The sequence below is a fragment of the Psittacula echo genome, assembly GCF_963264785.1.
Source record: "Psittacula echo genome assembly, chromosome: 9".
Classification (NCBI taxonomy): Eukaryota; Metazoa; Chordata; class Aves; order Psittaciformes; family Psittacidae; genus Psittacula; species Psittacula echo.
In genome coordinates this window covers 17315296-17337252 of record NC_137745.1, presented here as the reverse complement: position 1 = coordinate 17337252, position 21957 = coordinate 17315296, and the positions used below count along the sequence as shown (strand labels likewise).

Genomic DNA, 21957 nt, shown 5'->3' with positions numbered 1-21957 from the left:
CGGCAGCACGAGGCAGGCGAGGGGTGAAGCTGTGTGAGGGACCTACCAGCTGGATGTAGTTGATTTTCTTCTGCTTGAGTGCCTGGATGGCTTGCTGAGCATCCGACTGCAAGGGGAAGGCTAGGCCCTGCAGGGTCTGGTGCTTGCTCTCCACACTGATCTCAGTCTTCACCTGGGGATGGAGACCACCCGAGCGTCAGGGCAGAGAGCAGCAAGGGGTGCAGAAGGGACAGAAAGGAAAACCGGCCAGTCCTGCGGCAAAAGGCTTCTCATCCAAGGAGCTGCCTGACACCCAGCTCAAGGGCATTAAACAGCCAAAAGTCAGCCAAGCTCAGGGTAGTGATAATTGTCACCGCACCACTGCTCTGGGAGATCACCCATCCCCAGCCATGCACCCCGTGCCCCATTACTTCACTGCAGCAAAAACCAGCTCAAAACCAACACTTCCCAGCGAGTCCCTGGTAGGGATGCTGTGTCCAACACTGGTATGTGTCCACCTCTGATCATCTCTGACCACAACCTGCAGATGATAGGGAAAGCCCTGAAATCACAGTGCTCAGCTGCAAGGGTCCTGACAGTGAGGAGGGCAAGCCCCTCCTCAGTGGGTTTAACTGCAGCAGACAGTCATTCCCTCCGATGCTGGAGCTGGGGAATTGTAGATCCACAGCTTGGAAAGATCCCAGCCACCATCCTCCCCACAACCTCTGCCAGGCAGAGGCTGCTGCTCATACCCCAAGCAAACACCCTAGGTCCAGGAAACCAAACCCCACTTCAAAGAGGGAGGAGAATGAGATTCTGAAGATATCGCACCGCCCTGGGTGCCTCCATCCAGCTCCATCTGGGTCCCTGCCCGGCACTGCAGTGTGCCGTGGGCCGGCAGTGGGGAAGGGGGGCAGGACACGGCAGGCGCGGCATTACCTCCTCGGGGCCAGGGTACTCTACCAGCGATGGGCAGCAGCAGCAGCCCCCCACCATCTGCCACAGAATACAGGGAGACGGCGTCATCCCGACAGCGGAGGAGCCCAGCCCGCCTCAAGACCCCCCAGGTAAACAGTCCAGCAGTGCTAACCCACGTGCTCTGCAGTGAATGTGGGTCCCTTTCCATTTGGATCAGTTTGGGGGATTTTAGATACAGACAGTCCAGCCTCTTCTATTATACTTTTTCTTCTTATCCCTCCCCCTGATAGAGGAAAGGAAGAAAAATCAAGGCATGCCAAGAGAAACACAGAAATTTCAGCTCACAACTCAAAACCAGCTCGGCAGTGCCAAAGTGGATTTTGACACAAGGCTGTCCTTCGTTACAGTCAGCCCTTTGTGGTACCCACACCCCAGGGAGATGATGCACCAGGTGCCCGGAGCAGAACATGCAGAAGAACACCTCCAGGAGAAGGAAAGAAGGGCATCAAGCGGGCAGAGCAGCCTACCATCTCGGTGCTGGAGTCCTGGGAACAGGAATCCTGCAAGCGTGGGGAGAGCAGACACACCGTCAACAGCACCCCGCGCAGGGATGGAGGGGGTCTCGTGTGGAACGAGAAGGGTGGGGGACACACAGGCAGGCCAGGGGGATGGAGGTGTACCCTGGCTCTGCTGGAGGCCAGGGAGGGTGGGTCCTGGCAGAGCAGGCAGTGACAGCAGCAAAAAATGACAGGGCAGACATCAGCACTGGGCAGGAGCAGGACAGAGCCCTGGGCCCAGGCCCTGGCAGCCCCGCATACAGCATCTCCACTGACATTCCCATGTCTATGCCCCATCTCCTTCCATCCAGGGTGGCCCTAAGCCAGGGTCTGGAGGTGGTCCCGCAGTTGCAGTAATAGATTTTGAGCCATCTTCTGCCGACCAACATATAGTAAAGGTTTGGAGGGGGGAAAATGCCCAAGCCTCTATCCATGCCAAGCATCGTGGAGGATGAACAGGGTGTGATTGCACAGCTCTTGGGAAACAATTGCTCAATGGTTATGCAGTGCCAGGAGGTCCGGCTGACCCCCAAGCTCTGCTGTCCCACCATCACCCCCAGCTGCTGTGGCAGCAGCAAGGGCCTGAGAACAAGCATGCAGGGGTTCAGAGGATACAGACAAGTTATCCTGGTCCTACCCTGTGGAGAGGTGCAGTGCAAGGACATTACTACTGCCAACACCTCCAGATCCTCATCTTTCTCCTCTAAAACAAAAATGAGGCTGGGAGGGTTATAGCGGAACTGGAGAGACCTCAAGCTGTAACATGAATCATGCAGAAATCCAAGAATCCCAAGATGAGGAAACTTGTCCTAGCAACACCAGCTCTCCCCTATACTGCTGCAGTACCTACTCCTTCCCTTTCCAAAACCATGAAAAACTGGCTTACGGAAACACAGGGCAGAGCCCAGGAAGCATGCATGGGATGGCTGAGCCCGTGCCTCATCCCAGCCCTGGATTTGTTGGCAGCAGGGGGGATATTTTATCTCCTTTTCTTTAGGTTAACCTTTGTCCCCCTCTTTCCCCGTTGCTGGCATGGTGCTGACCTTGGCTAACGACCATTTCTATCTCATAATGAAATGGGGGGGTTCTAAGCAAAGCCTCTGCTCTACCCACCCACCAACACCGAATGGTACAAATGACACTCCCTTACATGCTGCAATGGCACGATCACCTCTTAATTCTTCTGCCTCATCCCCCAGCTCCAAAGCCACCTTCCTCTCCTCCGCTGGCTCCCCTGCGTGATTCTGAGCCTGTGATGCTTCTAGAAAGACTTCCCACTCATGGGTGTTAAGGGAGATCAATGCCAAATTCAAAGCCACTTCTTAGCCCACAGTCAGCTGACAACTTCCAGCTCAGTGAAGCTGGCGACGCATTTTCCAGCTATTTAAAATACATGCATACATACATACATACATATATATTTAAAGCAAATCACAATTTTTTGTGAGCTCCCACCCAGTGATCAAGCAGGAGGGTAGCTCACAACATTGCCTCTGCCCATCCAGTCCTCAAACCAAAGGGGAAGGCTCACGCAGCCTAAAACCTGCTTTACCAAAGGCTGAGCACCCTCCCAGGTGATGTGCAAACCCGAGTCCTTCCTATATCAGTGTAAAAAGCCGCTCTGCCAGCCCTGAAGCTCCTGCCATGCAGCCATCACCTCCCTGCTCCTGTTTCATTACTGCTGTTCCCCTCACACCTCTTCTCCCCACTCATCTGGTGGTTGTGGAGGATCCCAAGGGGGCTTCTGCCAGCCTAGAAACTGAGCCACCTTCATGGTGAAGGATGCAAACCTGGTCAGCATCTCAGAGGGCATTAGAGGAGAGCAGGTCTGCACCACCACCAGCAGCTCCAGGTGAGGGCACAGCAAAGCACTTGTGAGCTGGTGGCTTTTAAAGACACAATGTCCCTTATGTCACTTTCCAAATCCTAACAGACCGGTTGAACCCAGGGGGATGTGAAGGGTCCTGAACTGCCAGCAGGGACATGGGCAGACATGTGGAAGTGCTGTGGTCAGGGCTTGCACGGGGACTGCTTCCCAAGCCGCTGCCAGCCCTCACTGCTGGCTCTCACACCCTGGGTCTGCTCCTCGAAATGAAACTGCAACGTGCACATACATGCAAGGACCTCACAGCCTATGCACAATATAGAAGCACCCTTTAAGCCTGCAGGCAATGTGCAGGCTGGGGGCACTGCTGTATTGAGCAGGGTGCTACAGGCTGAGAGCTCCTCCCATACAGCTGCCTTGCATGGCTCCAAAAACTCACTTGAAGCTGCATTCACCCAAAATCCATGATTTTCCCCTGGGGAGATGCACATGGCACTGATCTCCCATCACCTCCTGCTCTGTGCCCAGGTGCTGTCCCTGCACCAACACAAAGACCCTTTAGTGCACCCACTGCTCAGCTGCTTCCCACCTTTAGATCCACAGGCAAAAAAACATCCATTTTTCTCTCTGGGGTTAACTGATCTCTGTAGCCCAATGAAACGAAATGGCAGCAGCACCTTTACCTGGGAGCTGCATCTCATCTCACAAAGGCAGAGCATGGCAGCTCAATCAAGAAACAAGCACCATGACCACTTACCTGGGCCGTATGACCCTGCAAGACACAGCCAAAAATCCCCTCCAAAACTACTTAATCCTGCAGCAGTGCCCAGCCAAGGCAATGGCACAGATGTCCAAAGATGCCAAACAAACCGCAGAGCCACCACCAGCATCTGTCTCTTCTCCAAGCACAGGCACCAGATTGGATCCTCCAGCACAAATCAATCCCCTTCTGGCTGGGAGCTGGGATATCTATGCTAAGACCCACTCGGTGAAGGCCAATCCTTGGTAGTATCTCCCAAACACCTCTCAACTGACCACCCATGAGCCCCACAGCCCCAGCACAGGTGGAAGAGTGAGGGATGCTCCTCTAGAGAAGAAGCCTTTCCACAGCATCTAAGTGAAATCCTCCCATCCCAACAAATACTGCTTCCGGGTGGTTTTCCCAACCAGCAAGCAGGATCCTTTTCCCTGCCTCATGTTTCACAGCACCACAGATGTTGGCACAAGTGCCATGAGATGCCACTGGAGAGAAAATGCTGTTACAGCCTTGTCTGCTGCCAACCCTATCCCATGCCACTTCCACATCCTTTTCCAGTGCATAAGCCCCCAAATTTAGCTAAGGTCTGTATTTCTTGTGACAGCATCCCTCATTTTTATAGCCATAGAGGAAGAGTATGGGAAAGGATGCTGTGCAGCCCAAAGATAAGTCTGAATTCTTCCTGCCTCCCCCACGACTTCAAACTCAGCTCTGGCTTTTGCCCCAGTACCTAGAGGTTAAAGGCTGCTTCCTGCTTTCAGCCTCAAACCATTTTCTGAGTGCCAGTTACAGTGAGCAAGACAGAGCCCTGAGCTCATGTCCTAGCAAGTGTAAAAAAAATCAGTCTGTAAATTCCTCTTTATGCCACCAATTTGACTATGAGGATGCTCAGTCCACTCAGCAAGGACAGGAATGGGCTAAACTGCAGAGGTACAAGAGAGCACAGTACAAATGAGCCACCACGGAATGCTCAGATGCTTGCTCCCTGCATCCCACATCCCTGTGTGCTCCGAGGGTCTCAGGCTCCTTCTCCCTGGGCCGGCAGACACCCACCTCATTGATGCGGATCTGCTGGAGCTCCTGCTCGGCTGCGGTCAGCGGGGCTGGGGCAGAGCAGGATGACACGTGCTTTTGGTAACCACTCAGGGACACATCCTCCTGCAGGTAGAGGGACAGGGATGGGGGAAGTGTCAGGGCTGGATGCATCCCCAGCCTTGAGGCTGCATCTGAGCAACCCAGTGGATCTTGGGCTCTCTCCTTACCAGGAGGATCAACCCAAGGATGCCTCCATGCAAATCCCATGCTTTAAATTTAATTTAAACAGTGCCCACGACCACCCATGCCCATTCAGACCACCCTGCCCCTTCCCAGACACCCACGGCTGTGTCAGAAGAGAAAGCTCCTGCCAAGGCAGCTGAATAAAGCTCTCACTGCTGCTGAAGTGACACTGCCACCCCCTGGCGCTTCTTTTCCTACTCAGCATAAAGCTCAGGATCTCCTAGAAGCCTTCCTCCCACCTCTTCCATGGTCTTCATCATGGACCACAGCCATGCAGGCAGGAGAAAGCAGTAACAGCCACCCAGGAGATGAAAACAGTGTGGGGGGCAAACCTTGGTGCTGTTCCCCTGCCAGAATAGCAGCATCCACATCCCACCCGGTTTTGGTGCCAAGCCTGGAGTAGGCTGCCAAAGCTCAGCACTGAACCCAAAAGGCTGCCCAGGAACCACCACCATACCTTCACCGTTCCAAACATCTCATCCTTTATGTGACCCCCACCAAACTCCTTCTTCACCGTTGCTCTGGTGGCAGCGTACAGCATCTTCAGCCGCACCTGCGCAGGGACAGAGGTGGCAAGCATGGTCAGAGAAGCATGATGGGACTACAGAGCAACACCTCCCCACAAGACAGAGCTGTCCCACCACCGGCTCTGTAAACCTCAGCCCCTCCAAACAACCACCTGGTTTCTAGCTCAGGCTGACTTCTACCTGCAGCACCTCCAGGCCAGGAGCAGCTAGGAAAACCCATCAGCACTGGTTCTAGCACTGCTGGTGCACAGCACAGCCCCACCAAGCACTGCCCAGAATCCACCAGTTTATTCCGTGCTTAGCTTCCCATCCCTGAGCTCCAGCACATCATTTCTTGCCTGCACCCGGGCAAATACCACCAGTCACCTAAAAGTGACTTTTGCCATTTGGCACTTCTTTTGCATTGTTCTGTAAAACGCAGGGAAGAATTCTGGCTCCTCGGTGCACTGTTCTTTTGCAAAGAAGACCCTCCACAGTTTGTTGAGAGATACATATTAAAAATGTATATTATTATATACACATGTATATGTACACGTACACACAGGTGTGTACACACATAAAACTTTATTATTATAATTGTATATGTGTACGTATAATAATATATATGTTAGATATATCTCAACAAATTGCACAGTCTTTTCTATATATGTGTTATAATATAGAAAATAATACATAACAACATATATTTGTTATGTCTATATCAAATATATATTTATATATATGACAAACGTATATATTAACTTGACAATAAATCTATCTAGATCATACAAAATACATACAATATATAGGTATGTATGTGTATATATAAATACATATACATACATATATGACAAGCACACATTAATACAGCAATAAATCTTGATCCCACTGAAAGCCCATTATGGAGATGTGCTCAAGAGGACTGTGTTTTCCAAGCCATACTGCTGGCATCCTCTAAACCAGCCCCCATCCAACCAGCCCTCTGGTGCCTGCTCTCCAACACCATTTCCAGCCCCACAAGGCACCCAGCAGGGGTCAATGTCGGCCCAGCCATGCACAGCTCCAAGGGAACCAGCCTGCCTGGCCCTTTTCAAGGCTGATTTTGGAGCCGAGCCCAGAGCCAGGCCAGCAGCCACTGTGTGACAGCCCTCACGCGGAGCAGGGCCAGGCTGGACACACGGCCAGGCGAGTCACAGCCAGCACCAGCTCTTCCCCCTGGTGTTTTTGGCCAGAGCCATAGTGGGACGTCTCCAACCCAGCCCTGTGGTCCACTCCGCTTCCCCCTCCACATCCCAGTTCCTCCACCTCCTCATACAGCTCTGCAAAGGGAACAGAGACACAGTCCCAGTGTATCTTACTGTGTCTTAAAGACCTCCCCCATCCCAAAGCAGTTTCCACTTCTTAACCTGGCACAGTGATGGAGAGTGTGAACAATCCTCCTAAGCCCCAGTGCAAAGTCAGCTTGGCCAGCATCTCCTCCACCCTCCACCTCCCAGAGCACACCCGTGTCCCCATGCTGCGGTGTCACAGTGTGGTGCGGTGCTCACCGGGGAGCTGTCGGGGGACCAGGAGATGAAGAGCCACTCATAGCCCTGGGCATTCTGGCTGTCCAGGCGGTACAGCATGTAGCACGGCTGCTGCTCGTCCAGCAAGGGCAGCACAAAGGCGTCGTAGTCAGCATCCCAGCGCCGGGACAGCTCTTTGTGGGCTCCCAGCACAAGCTGTTCTGGAAAGAGATGGAAAAGGTGGTGTTAGATGAAAGCAAGGCTCATCTTGCAGCACCACGTGGTGCCTTGTCTAAGGGCTCGCTGCAGCTCCAGCACAGACAACAATGCTGTCCTGCAGAAAACCAAATGATGATCTCGAGCCATATGCAGGAGTGTACATCCCCAGGGATGACTCAAGCAGATACCATTGGGGCTGTGGCTGCTATGGAGGGGCTGGTTTTCTGCCAGTATTCCACTAACTCCTGTCAACCATCTCCTCCCCTCCCGTGTTCCTCATCACTGAGGTCTCCTCTCTGGAGACCATCCATAGTCTCCTTCTGCCCTGCTCCCTCCATCCATCCCTCCTTGCTCACGAGAGAAGATGAGACCTCCCCCATCTCACCTGGACAAGCTCTGGGGGCACTAGAATACCTCATCAGGGACATGAGGAAACACCTAGATTTGGGGTGCTAAGAAAAATAAAGGTCCCATAGCAAAGGCCAGGACAATGAGCCAAAGCTGCTCTCACTGAATTACCCATAACAGAGGGGTGAAAATCAGAGCTGACACCCAAAGCCCTTGTCTGTGAGGACCAGGGATGTCCCAGAGACCCCAGTCTGCAGAGGCACCATGCTGCCAGGAGAGCCCCAGCTTCTGCAAGTGACCTACATATTTCACACACGTGGTAGCAGCTCAAGTATCTGGAAGGGCTTTTTTCCAGCTGCTATGTAAGCACTGCTGGGGCTTGGAGCCCCATGAGCCAGGCAATGCTCAGCTGGGATTTAAACCTTGGTGCAAACTATGAACATGAAAACCCCCCTTGCAAGGGTCAAACCAAGCTTTGGGATGGATGGATGGAAAGTGATAGTGCTGGAGATGATCAGCGCAGGCTGCTGGAAAACAGCCTGTATTTTTATTCTATTTTTAGATGTAGAAATGTCTTTGAGATGAGATGTTTGGACTCAGAACAAGATGGAGAAAAGTCTGGAGGTGCCAAAGCAAAACGAACTGGGGCCTTGGACAGTTGGCACTCGAGGGGATGCTCAGCCTGGCATGCACCCTGCCTGGACCTCTGCCCCACTGCCCATTGGGAGACAGGGAACCCCTGGCCAAGCGCTCCCCCTCCTAACCCATCCAGCTCAGCAGCTCTGAATCCCATGGCAGGAAAGCTTTTAAGGAAAATAGTTGAACAATAAAGAGTTTGGGATGAATTGCTCTTTCCATCCAAGCAGGGCATTCCCCTGCCAACAGCAGCGCAGCCCTTCCCTGCCCAATGCCATGGAAGCTGCCATCACACGCTGAACCCATAATTATTTGCACACAAAAGCACATGCTACCAGTAGAGTAACAAGAACAGCAGAGAAAAAGGTGCTGAAAACACTTTACCTTCAGCAAAATTACCTGTTTTGAGAAAGGGAAGTATAAACTCCTCAATGTACCCCTAAAATAAAGCCTTGTAAACAGATCTGTGCATCGCAAAGACCTGGAATCCTAAAAAGACCACAGGGAATTTCATCTGGCGAAATTCATGGGCAGTTCATAGGTGTCTCCATCTGCCAAACATCCCAACACCTCACCCAAAAGGCAGTCATGCCGAGTCACTCCAGGCTATTCCCAGGCTGCTTCCCCCTGGGTTGGAGGAGCCACTTATTCCCCTGCCTGCCACTGGGCTCTCTGCAGTTCTGCTCAGCCCATTTAGGGCCAAATTTTCCTCACTGGGAAGCACTGGGAAAGGGAAACACAGAGCAGCCGCCCTTGGGCAAGGCATCACTGTCAGCACAGGCTGTTTCAGGCTCCACTTTTGCAGGGCACTGCTGCTGTACAAAGTGCAGCTAGGAGCATGTTTCTGGCCCTCGAGGTACTCCCAGCACTCACTGCAGGCAGGCTGCCTCTGAAATGCTCCTGTGCCTAAAACCATGCTGGACCACAAGCTGCTTATGCACCAGAAAATCATTGCTGACCCTTGGTGCACATCCTGATCCCCCCCACTTCTTCTCCTTCCAACCTCAGCTTCTTCCAGCAGGTCGCTAAAGGCAACATCAAAGAGTTCCCAAAGGGTTTCTCAGGCATAGCTGCTGTCCTGGGGCCCCAGACACAGAGCATCTGCCACAAGGCTCCTTGCACCATCTTCCTCTCCTTCCATCTACCGATGCCTGCTCCACAATGCCCCAAGACAAATAGGGCAGAAGGTCCCCCGCAAGCCATCGAGCAGAGCTAGAGGTTCCCCTTCCACATCCCCTGCACAGGCAGGGCAGCTGGCACATCCTCCCCACACAGCCTGGGACACATCCCATCCAGGGTCTGCTTGCTCAAGTCTGTCCATCCAGCTCTGACATCTGCCGGGTCACTTACTGCTGCTCAAAGGTCCTTCTCTGGTGGGTAGCAGCAGGCTGATGGCCCCCGTGCTACAGAACAGTGGTGGCGAGAGGCCAAGCACCTCGTTCCAAGTGATGTGGGCATGCAGATGGGAGGTCTGTGTGCTGGGCTGGTGGGACCACCACCACATTGTCTCCAGCAGGCCAAGCCCTTCAGCACAGAGGTGCTCCCACCTCTCCTCTTTCCACCTTTCTGCCCACAGGAGCCTCAGGCTCCGTCACATTTCAGAAGCTTCTGCGGATACCCAAGCTCCTCCAGCACCGCCCATGGCTGGTCCAGACCAGAGGAAAGGAGCCGGCAGGGTGGGAGAACCACACTGTGAAGCACAAAGCACTGTCAAGCGAGACTTGTCCATGCAGCATGATGATGACACATTGGACAGATAAATACATCCCATTCAGCCTGAGTCGAGATGGTGGGATGTGGTTTCAACTGAAAGTAAAAACTCCCCCTTGCTGGCATCAAAGTCAGTGGCACAAGCTCTAGGACCCTAAGCCCAGGCTTAGGGACATCTGTGACTTACCTTAACGCAAACCCAATTCCTACTTCTTAAAAGCAAAAGGAGCCAAGAAAGCAAAAATGGTGTCAAAGATGGTCAGAGAAATAACGTAGACATCACATCCTAACACATGGAGACCTCACCAGCGGCAAACCCAACACCACTGAACTCTGCACTGGCTCTGCTGATGTGCCCCACACATTTCAAGCCATGCTACTCTTTGAAATGGGCCTTTGCAGCCCCTCCAAATGCCAGCACGGGCTCCTAATGACTATGTCTACCTCGATGTCCTGGTGGCCGAGCAGAGGGAGGTGATGACAGCAGCTTGGCAGGACATTAACATCCCTGCTGCCTTGAGAAACAAGTCATTCATATGCAATTGTATGAGGCTGAGGTGATGGAAAACCTACACCACAGAGGCTCCCCGCTGGGATGTTCAATCAGTGCTTTGCTGCGCTTGTTTGTTTCATAGATGCAGATGCCCCCCAAAAGGCATGGGACAAACATAGGCAGATTGGTGCCAGCAAACTGGGCTAGGGGCAGCCCTATGCATGAGAGCAGAGGCTGGGACAGAAAGGGTTTCAAAGTGTAGCATCCCTTGTGGGATGCAATCTGGGTCCCATGCTGAGCCCCACACCAAGGAGCACCCCCCTCACCCATCCCTGCCCTGAGCATCTCCTTGCCTGGCAAGAGACACCATGTCCAAGGAGGAAGATGCCACCTATCACCCCTGACCAAGGTCCGATGCCACCCGCCATTCTTGCACGGCTGCCGTAATACAATTTGGCACAGCAGCAGCAGAAGTCCCCCAGAGCCCAGCACTGATCCCAGACGCCAGCAAAGCTGCTGCTCCCCAGCCTGGAGCTGCCCCAGGGTTCCAATAGCTGCTGCTCACCAGCACACCCAGATTTTGGGCTTGTATTTCAGGTCTGGGCTGCCACGTGCCAGGGAGCCCCGGCAGTGTTTTCCTTGGGGTTTCCAAAAACCAAGCTGGCAGCGCAGCAGCAAAGAGGAAAGGAGGAGAGACAGAGGTGAAACAGAACTGACATGGTGTAAATCAGAGCACTTGAAAACCACACTTACCGTCCTCAATGATGACCTTGATGAGCCGAACTGAACCGTTTCGGGCTTTGGCAAAAAAGTCCCTTAATTCCGTGGTGGCTGAAAGAACCAGAAACATGGTGATGAGATGTGGCAGTGAAAGCAGGCACTGGCTGCTTGGCACTGGCTGGGGGGGGGAGCACCTTGGAGGAGAGAGACTTAAAAATAGCTAAAAAAAATCTGTCTTGCCAAAAAAATAAAGGCAATAAAAATAATAACACAAAACCCAAACAGCTGGGAGCAAAGTGCTGCGTCTCCCCGAGGTGTCAGAGTTAAACAGCAGCTGGGAGCGCATGTGATCCAGAGAACTTGATACTTGGCCTGCGTGAACATAATCACCCAAATTTAGATGATGGCTTGGCCAGCGCAGGCAGGGAGAGCTCAAGTGACAAGTCTGTTCGCTTCATGAAGCGGTAGGGTTTGGATATGGAGGGTGGCTGGAAGATGTCCTGACAGGTTGTGACATCTCAGCTTGTGACACGTGTCAGGGATGCTGCTCCTGAGGTGGCTGGGACGAGCATGACTCCAGACTGGAGGCACTGGTTTGAAACTGAGCGTCTACAAAAGGGAAAGGCAATGGTCCCAGGGTTTTGCTCCAGAGCTGGCAGGGCTTTGGTTGCAGAAGGCTTTTGGGGAGCCACCTTCCTCCTCATCCCCCCTCCCTGTGCACCAGGCACGTTGAAGGGGCAGCCCACAGCCAGTGTTGGAGCCTTAATCTGCCCATCCTGAACACATCACTGGTGCAGAGCTCCCATTCCACCTGTGACATGCTACATTGGAAGGAAATGTCCAAGAGATGCAACTTGGAGGGGCACAGCCCCCCCATCGAGGAGCATCTCCCAGCCTGGCTCCCCCCGAAAGCCCCTTTACATGCCTGAGTTCTTTCCTGATGTGGATGCACAGTCAAGGGGTCCTGTGAGTTCAAAGCCACAGGCAGCTCTCTGCTTGTTAGAAACACTAAAGAATCCAGCGCTGCAAAGATTAGAGACCTGGGCAGAGGCCCCTTAGTCCACACCAGGATCTGCACTTGGAGCTGCCACCAGCAGCTCCCCGCTCCCAGCACTTTGCTGTGCTGCCTGCCCACTACTGACCACCGAGCTAGAGCTGCCCACAGCAGGAAGGAGCCCTGCATTGGTCCCTTGGAGCCTGAGAGCACCCATGGTCAAGGCACTTTGCAAAGAAGGCATCCCTACATCAGCTGAAAGGTGCTGGACAAGCCATCTCCTGCCACCAAGGGCTGTACCCATTCTGCTTCAGCCCCACCAGCAGTGGGTACCACCCTTTGGCATAGCCCCCCAGCATCACCTTCGGGGGAGCCTCGATGTTACTCATCACCTGCCCAAGGGACGCAGGGGCTGCTCTCCTCCCCTGGAGATGGCCCCCCCAGCCCCCAGGGAGAAGGAGTGGGCACAGATTTGTCCCCATGCACAAACACCGATGATGATGCAGGCAGAGAGATGGACAGAGGGATGCCCTGGGGAGCCCCCCCGGGAACTCCTGCCTGTCCCCTCAGTGACACATCTGAGACACAACTGCCCCACCACCAGCTCAAAGCCTGCCCTGAGCAGAGAGATGTCCAATGGCTTCGCCTCCCATAGACAGAACAGGCACAAATGAGAAAGAGCTGCAGCTGATACCCTGCAAACAGCAGTGCTCCCATACAAACCCAGAGATGCCACCCCAGGGGGAACAGGCACAAAGACACTTCAGTGAAGGCACATCAGTCACTAACGGCATTTTAGGGGACACACAGAGGTTAATGTTGACATCACCCCACCATGAGCAAACCTCCTTCTCCCTCCATCAGCACTGAGGCACATGGCTCTCCCCATTCCCAGAGCAGACCTTCATCCTCTCCCAGTGCCGGCTGGGAGCTCATCCTGCTCCTGCTGTTGCCATCCAAAGATGCTCTGATATTTTTAGCCCCTTTCCCCATTGAGAGTGGCTGTTTCCTTCTGGCAGCATCTGTGGTTACTACAAACAACACGAGGCGGAAGAGGAGGGACAAAAAGAGGCATTTATACACCCAGAAACCCTCATGCAGGAGACAAAAGCTCCTAATAAGCATTAAGCTTCACTGATTGCTATTAGACTACCAAAATAGGAGAGAATAACATCAGTCTTGGATGTTTCTACAGCACAAGCTTCAGAGGAGAAAGATGAATGTCCTGCAGTGCTAGCTAGCTGCAAATCCCTCCGGCCTGAGCCCATCCTTCCCGGAACACAAGGGCACCAGGGGGTCAGGAAAATCAGGAGTCTGCGTACTCCAGTCCCACCCCACTTGGAAATACTAGGAATGCCAAGAAGTACTGGATTGACAGCCGGGATGACTGACAATTGAGTGATTGACAAGTGACAGCCAAGCACTGGGGCCTGTGTAGGTACAAAGGAGCTTAAGGGGATGGGGAAAAGCACAGATGCTGCCGGAGAAGCTGAGTGCAGGATGGGAAATACTGCAAGGATACTGCCAAGGAGGGAGATGCTTTCCAGAGGAGGCAGCAGCAAAGATTTCAACAAAACCGCAGAGCAGGCTTCCAAGCTTTAATTCTGCTGAAATAAAGAAATAATAATAATAAAAGAAAGCGTTCTGCTGAAATTAAAAACCAAATTTTTTTTTTTAAAAAAAGGGTAATTTTCGTTTAAATAAAAAAATCACTGGGGTGTTTTTGACATCCCCTTCTGTCTCCTGTGATACAGAGCCAAGAGCCAGTGAGCCAGCAAGGAGGGAGAGGAATAAGCCAGCAAGGGTTTTCAGCACGAGCTCAGCAACTGCTTCATTGGGCATGATTACAACTTAACTGGCACAGTGGACGTGATGAGCTGGCTCGCATGCCATATTAATACAGAATTCCATGGCCAGCTCTGGAAGACACACAGGGAGAAGACCTTACCCTGAGATGGAGGCAGAGATACCAGCAGAATCTTGCTGCCAAGAAGTCTCCAGGACCCAACTCAAGGGCTGAAAAAGCCACATGTGGGGAAACCATACAAATCAGGGAAAGGGAGGAGTGACGAGGCAGAGGACTGGATGGGAACCCACACGTCCAACTCACCCTTGAGACATGGGTTCCTGGAAAATCCTGGAACAAGAAGGCCAGAAACAAACCCAACTTCGGCTATAGCCAGCAGGGACCTACTGCGGCCAAGTTGCATGAGATCAACCCAACTTTCTCCAGAAGACTCACAGACCTGTGGGCTTCAGGAACCCCAGCTCATCTTTTAAACATGTCTCCATGTGGCAGAAGCCAGTTTGGGAAACACGCTGGTGGTGAAGCTGTATGGCAGGGGCACAGAACTGCACGCATCATGGATAGAAGGCTGAGGTTCTTAATGACTTACAGTCCTCACTGGCAAAAGCTCTGACCACACACCCAAGTCTTGGAAGGCAGACACACGGACTGTGAGAATGAAGATGTTGGGCCCACTGTAGGAGAGGATCTGGTTTGAGACCATCTTAAGAACCTGAATGTGCACAGGTCCATGGGACCTGACGAAATCCATCCGCGGGTCCTGAAGGAGCTGGCGAATGAAGTTGCTAAGCCACTGGCCATGATATTTGAAAAATCATGGCAGTCAGGTGAAGTTCCCAACGACTGGAAAAAGGGAAATATAACCCCCATTTTCAAGAAGGGGAAAATGGATGATAAGGGGAATTACAGACCAGTCAGTCTCACCTCTGTGCCTGGCAAAATCTTGGAGCAGATTCTCCTGGAAGGCATGCTAAGGCACATGAAAACCAACAAGGTGGTTGGTGACAGCCAGCATGGCTTCACTAAAGGGAAATCCTGCCTGACCAATTTGGAGGCCTTGTATGATGGGGCTACAGAACTGATGGAACAGGGGCAGAGCAGTTGATGTCATCTACCTGGATTTGTGCAAAGTGTTCGACACTGTCCCACACAACATCCTTGTCTCTAAATTGGAGAGACATCAATTTGATGGGTGGGACACTCGGTGGATAAAGAACTGGCTGGCTGGCCGCACGCAAAGAGTTGTGGTCAATGGCTCAATGTCCGGCTGGAGACCAGTAACGAGTGGTGTCCCTCAGGGATCGGTGTTGGAACCGGTCTTGTTCAACATCTTTGTCGGTGACATGGACAGTGGGATTGAGGGCGCCCTCAGCAAGTTTGCCGATGACAGCAAGTTGTGTGGTTCGGTTGATACGCTGGAGGGAAGGGATGCCATCCAGAGGGACCTCAACACGCTTGTGAGGTGGGCTGATGCCAGCCTTATGAAGTTTAACCATGCCAAGTGCAAGGTCCTACACCTGGGTCGGAGCAATCCCAGGCACAGCTACAGGTTGGGCAGAGAAGAGATTCAGAGCAGCCCTGAGGAGAAGGACTTGGGGATGTTGGTTGATGAGAAAATGAACATGAGCTGGCTTCAGTGTGCGCTCGCAGCCCAGAAAGCCAACCGTATCCTGGGCTGCATGAAGAGGAGCGTGACCAGCAGGTCGAAGGAGGCGATCCTGCCCCTCTACTCTGCTCTCGGGAGACTTCACTTAGAGCATTGTGTGCAGTTCTGGTGTCCTCAACATAAAAAGGACATGGAACTGTTGGAACAAGTCCAGAGGAGGCTACGAGGATGATCAGGGGAGTGGAGCACCTCCTATATGAAGACAGGCTGAGAAAGTTGGGGCTGTTCCACCTGGAGAAGAGAAGGCTGCGTGGAGACCTCATAGCAGCCTTCCAGTGTCTGAAGGGGGCCTACAAGGATGCTGGGGATGGACTCTTCATCAGGGACTGCAGTGACAGGACAAGGGGCAACGGGTTCAAACTTAAACAGGGGAAGTTTAGACTGGATATAAGGAAGAAATTCTTTACTGAGAGGGTGGTGAGGCACTGGAATGGGTTGCCCAGGGAGGCTGTGAATGCTCCATCCCTGGTGGTGTTCAAGGCCAGGTTGGATGAGGCCTTGGGTGACACGGTTTAGTGTGAGGTGTCCCTGCCCATGGCAGGGGGGTTGGAACTGGATGATCTTAAGGTCCTTTCCAGCCCTAACTATTCTGTGATCTCTCAGTGTAGGAGGTGCCAGAGGTTGGATCAAGCAAAGTCTCCTGGGGAGACCCAGGTGGTGGCTCCAGGTTTAGTCCACATTTCACTGAACACTTCTGGCACTGCAATAGTGCTTCCTGCAGCTGCGAGGTGGGAAGCTAGAGGAGACGGAAATGCACGCTGGAGAATTCACCATTCTCTTGGCAGGCTGGAGAAATGGGCTGGGAAGAAAAGAGATAGGATAAAACTCAATAGGAAGCCAAGCACTTTAACTAGGAGAAGGACCAGCTGCACCAATGCAGGGCAGGGTGCAGCAGCTCCAGAGAAGAGAGGTGGGTTGCAAGCCAAGTTCCGGTTAATCGCTTTATGTTACTGCAGGCAAAGTCATTTGTGAAGGCACAAACAAGAGCATAACCATGTTATTCGGTGCTGACAAGGCTGCAGGCACAGCGCAAACAGCACGTCAAAGCTCAGCATCTGCAAGAAGCAAGGCACAGGCTGGACAGCACATATGCCACAAGGTGCAGTGTGCAGGAGCAACTGAAGGAACCAGGGCTGGTCAGCCCAGAGGAGAGCATAAACAACTTGTGGTTTTCCAGCCAGAAACATCAGGTTCCAAATTGGCACTTGCGAAATCTCCTTTGGGAGTGACCAAACCCCAGGAAGGACAACATGCCTCCATCCCTGCCCTGGAAAACCTCCAGGGATGCTACTGTTCGGAGGCAGGGTGAGCTCAGTGGCATCTTGAGGAACCTTCTGGCCTTTCTACAAGGCACCCCAGCCATCAACCTTCCTGGCAGACATGGTGGGCATCCGTGCCTCCTCAACCACCGTCCCATGACAGCCCCAAAATCGCCTCCACCAGAGTCGTGCAGCACCTCCCTTCTCTAACCTTTTGTAGGCTGCAGATGAGTTGTCCCTTATTCATGAGCCACCTGCCTTTAGCAGCCCACTAACAGTGTGTCCCAGGTCCCCATGTACCACAAAACCTCCCAGCCCAGCAGCTCCTGACACCCATTTGGGATGAAGGGCTGAACAGAGCTGGCACCAGGGTATCAAGGGAGATCGTGGCTTGCCCAGTGGTGGCCTTTAGGTGGCCCTGACCACACAGGCAAGCTGCCAGAGAAGAAGAGGATCTCACAGTGAGAAGGCACACGCTTGCCTTAAAATGCTGCAAGACGGAGCAGCTTATGGGTATCACCCTGCCACAAAGCTGCTCCTAAAACTGAGCCTTTTTGCTGGTGTTTACAGCCCTGATAAGCTTATCTGTGCAGAGCCGGGCTGGAGGGAGACAGAGGCACCACGCAATGACAGCCGTAGCCACAGCAACAGGCTGGTCTCTCCGTAGGGATGTCAGGGTGCCAGCGGAGCCGCCTGCACAACCTAGGGAAGCACAGGAAATGGAGGTGAAAGCCCCATCACCTCCCTGCACCTTTCCCTTCTGCATCCTCTCAATCACTTGTTGGGGGAACAACAGGTTTTTGGCTTATCTGACCCTTATCCCCCCGCATCCCAACGACAGTACCCAGCTCCCAGATCAATAATACATGCTCCCTGAAACAGATGCCTCTCTCAATACATTGAGTCACCTTGCGCTCCCGACGGGAAACCCGAGCCTCTGGCCATCAATCTTTCATTCCCTGGCCATAATCTTCAAGTTGATGTGACTCCAAGTGGCTGCTTCCCTTTCACTGTCCAGGGCACAGCGTGCCTGGGATGCAACAGGGAAACTCAGCCAAAAATCCAGCCACAAACCTGGGCAAAACTTGTCCACGCTCCAGGGATGCTTGGCCAGACAGCAGTCAGGATGCTGATGGGTAAAACACAGTTACACCTGCACCTACAATTCTTTCCCTATACAAGCAGCTCTGCCCAGCTCATTCCAGGGCATCCAAGAAAGGGCACAACTACATCAGGCACAAAATAGCTGTTGCTGTTGCTAAAATTCCTCCTTTTCAGTCTATCCCGGTGTAACTCCGTCACGCAGTGCCTGCTCAACACGCCTGCTGCACAGAGCTTTTCTGCTGACGGCTGTAGCTGGCTGCTTTAAGTACTAAGAGGATTTTATTCCTCACCATGGAAGAAAGAAAAAAATATGTCCTTGCAGGAAATCTTTTCTCTGGGAAAAAGCTGCAGATGTTGGAAGAAAATAGAAAGAGGAGGGAAGAAAAAACGGCAAGAGAGGACACAGCAAAGCTTGTCCCCCAGTTTTCCAAGGGGCTGAGCGGTATCTTGCAGGGTTTCATGCAGAAGACTCCTGGTGCATATAGAAAACCCTGCCCAGAGACTTTCAGCCACCTGCCTGACACCACCCTCATGCCTCTCAATACCAGGTTTTCCACACACATATCAGGGACCGGCCTCGTCTCCACTTCGCCACCTTGGATTGGAGCTACTCAGCCCTTCCATCACTCCAGGCTGGGCAGCATCCACCCTGCAGGCAGCATCAGTTGGATCCAGCTGGCAACACGGCATCTTGGAGCAAAGCAGGGTGCCAGCACACATGGTCCTGCCTTGCCTGCAGGTTGCTGCTCTTTTCCTCTGCCAAGTAAAGGCACCACTGGCAGCACTGATTTGAGTGTTGGGAAGGACAGGGACACAGGGCCAGACCCTGGCAGTGATCTCATTGCATTTACAGCCTCTCCATGCTCACTTTCTGAGGGAAGCCCTAGCCTTCCTAAGGTTTTAAACTCAAACAGTGAAAGCTGTCCCCATCTAATACAAAAATTCTCACTGAATCCTCCCAGCCGTAGTCAAGAATCAGATTTTCAGCCCCCAAAAGCCCACAGCAACCCTCGATAGCTTCCAACTACCTCCCCAGCCCAGCAGTCTCCATGGCAGCCCTGCTTCCTCACCAGAACCTGAAAGGAAGCTGCCACAGATACCTAAAAAGATAATAATTAACCTCTTGCCTCTGTGTGAAAGGCTCAGCCCCAATAAAACACCCCAAATCTGCGGCTGTTCACTGCCATTGCTCCTCCTCTCCGGGGACAACCTGCTTCTCCCCAGCAGCCAGGATGACTCGGTAGCATCACAGGAAGGGGCTGCTCCAGGGGCTCCCCATAACCCCATCACCCTGGTCTCACTGATCTAGCACAGGGTCAACCAAAATCTCTCACCAGCTTGGCCACAACCTCCCCTAAGCCAGCCAGCAGCAGGTCCGATCATAATTCACCAGGAACAAATGCCTTCCTGCAAATGTGGAGAAATGGGAATGCAAAACCACAAAGTGATGTGCACACAAAAATAACAAGGCCCCAGAAACCCGAAAGATGCAGAAAATCCCTCCTCCTCCTCAGCAAACAACAGATCTCAGCATCTCAGCAGAGTGGATGAAAGTAACAGCGGGATTTCTGTTCCTCACCCGGTACCGAATCTGTTCTCCGTTGAGCAGAGAAATTTAATTTGATCACCATGCCAGGGTGGGGAGGACTGAAATACTTCAACCCTCCACCAGCATGGTTGCCTTAAAATGCAGAGCACCCCAGTTCAGCATCGCAGGTGTTGGAGGGGCAGATTTGCATTCAGAGGAAACAACCACTTCCCGGAAGAGGGACCACGCAGCAGGAGACGGAGGAGAGAACCCCAGAGCTCAGACACCCAGGGATGCCCAAGACGCTACAAGAACCACCACCCAACACAAGTTCTTCTTCATAACCACGGGAGGGTTTCACACCACCCCTTGGTGGGATCTGCTGCCTAGGCAGAGCTGTTGGGTCTATCTCCACCCTGCACTGACCGCAGCTCCCCAGGGGAAGTCGAAGTCTCTTCCCCTTTCCTAGGAGCTGCTGATGGGGCACGTCACATCCTCGGGCAACAACTCACTGCGACTCCCAGAGCTCATCCCAGTGGGGTTTGCCTCGGTTGGTGGGCAACCAAGGTTGGTGAAGGTCGTGCTCTCAGAGAGCACCTCATTGGCTTTGCTAAGCCAGAGCATCCCCAGCAGTCGCGGGGGTGCCAGAGAAGGCAACATCAACCAGGCACAGCGGGGAGCAACAGGCAGCAGTCTCCTGGGGTACAGGTAGTGAGACAGACCTTGCCTGCACCAAACCCCACCGGAGAGCTCCGTGGAGCTGGCACACGGAGAGGTCAGGGGGGTCCATCCTGCTGGGCTCTTTTAATTATAGTTTTTTTACAGTGGGGCGCACATTCAGCTTCAGGGCCTCAGCTTAAACCAGCAGCAGCAAATCTGAGCTCAAAAGCTGTCAGCTACCAGCACTCCCAGGCAAAACAGGAGAAACATCTAAATGCCATCACTGACCACTTCTCAACTACAGCTCCTCCACAAGTAGCTGGAAAGGAAGGATGCTTTCAACCATGCACTCAAGGAATAAGGATGCTCTTGCCATGTAGGAACAGCAGCCACAAATCCCACGCCCTTGTGTGAAGGTGCTGGCTGTGAGGAAGGGAGCTGCAAGGCCAACGTCCCAGCTCCCCTCCTGGGGCACACAGCAGTGCGGGACTGGCACGGAGCAGGGCTTCAGGGCCAGCTGCTCTCCTATCCCTGCTCACATATTGATTCGGTTACATAAATTATGCAGCACCTCTACTCCTGATTAATATTGTTAATTGAGTTGGCAGCAGGGAGCAGGAGGGAAATACCGTGCGGGCACAGTCACACACCAAACGCACCCATAAATGCAAAAGCTATTGTTTCGGGGTGCTGGCCGGTCCTGTAGGGAGTGAGCAGAGAGAGTGGGGAGCTTCCCCCCAGACACCACGGCAGCAGCCAGACAGGAATTTCCCGAGGCTCTCTGCATCCCCGCCAGGAGCAGGCGCAGGGCCGGGGCCGAGCATCACCCCATGGCGGGCAGATGTGGCCGGGGGCTGCGTCGAAGCAGCTCTGCAGGGGTTAAGGTGCTGCCGCAGCAGAAGGCGCCTGTACCAGCGGTGTCACAGCGGTGTACTGAGCATCAGCCCAGACAAAGGGTGAGGAGAGCCTCCCAAAGGCAGCACCCCCCCGGAGCCAAACCCCTCCTTCACCTTCTACCAGTACCCAAGCGCTCTAAGCCTGGCTCTACACATCCCCCACCCCCTCCGGCTACTTGCAGGGAAACCTGCCGGCTCCTTCGGGAAGGTTCATCTTATCGCCCCCATCACCGGTACCGCGACACCGCCCGGCAGCCCGCCGCGGCGGGCCGGGGGCTGCTCAAGGTGCCTCCCGATGGGGGTGCGGAGGAGCAGCCCAGCTCGTGGAGAGCGGTCCGAGCCCTGCCGAGCCCATCCCGAAGGAAGGAGCCCTGGGACCCAGCGGCTTGGCGGGCGCCGCTTACCGTGGATGCCGGTCTGGTGAGTCATGGCTCCGCTCGGCTCGGCTCCGTTCCGCTCCGGCTCCGCCGCGTCCCGGGCAGGAAACGGCTCCGCGGGCACCACGGCCGCTTCCGGAGCCTGAAGCCACCGCCCGCGCCGCGCCACCTGCACCGCCCCGGGGAGGAGCCGCCGCCGCGCCGGGGAGAAGCCA

General features: G+C 53.5%; 1 protein-coding gene across 5 annotated transcripts in view; it reads right to left on the bottom strand.

The window, feature by feature from the left end:
• TWF2 (twinfilin actin binding protein 2) overlaps positions 1-21932 on the bottom strand; it is a 37041-nt gene extending 15109 nt beyond the window's left edge. For 3 of the 5 annotated variants that reach the window (XM_080625263.1, XM_080625262.1, XM_080625261.1), the window contains exons 1-6: positions 13291-13794; positions 11485-11562; positions 7368-7546; positions 5772-5867; positions 5090-5194; positions 47-172 (exon numbers count right to left, since the gene is read on the bottom strand). In XM_080625263.1, coding sequence (XP_080481389.1) covers positions 47-172; positions 5090-5194; positions 5772-5867; positions 7368-7546; positions 11485-11562; positions 13291-13570 — 864 coding nt within the window. In that variant the 5' untranslated portion in view covers positions 13571-13794. Of the gene's footprint in view, positions 1-46; positions 173-5089; positions 5195-5771; positions 5868-7367; positions 7547-11484; positions 11563-13290; positions 13795-14393; positions 15452-21769 lie in introns of those variants that run through there. The other 2 variants (XM_080625264.1, XM_080625265.1) reach the window with 2 other exon arrangements.
• Between the last annotated feature and the right edge of the window lie 25 nt (positions 21933-21957).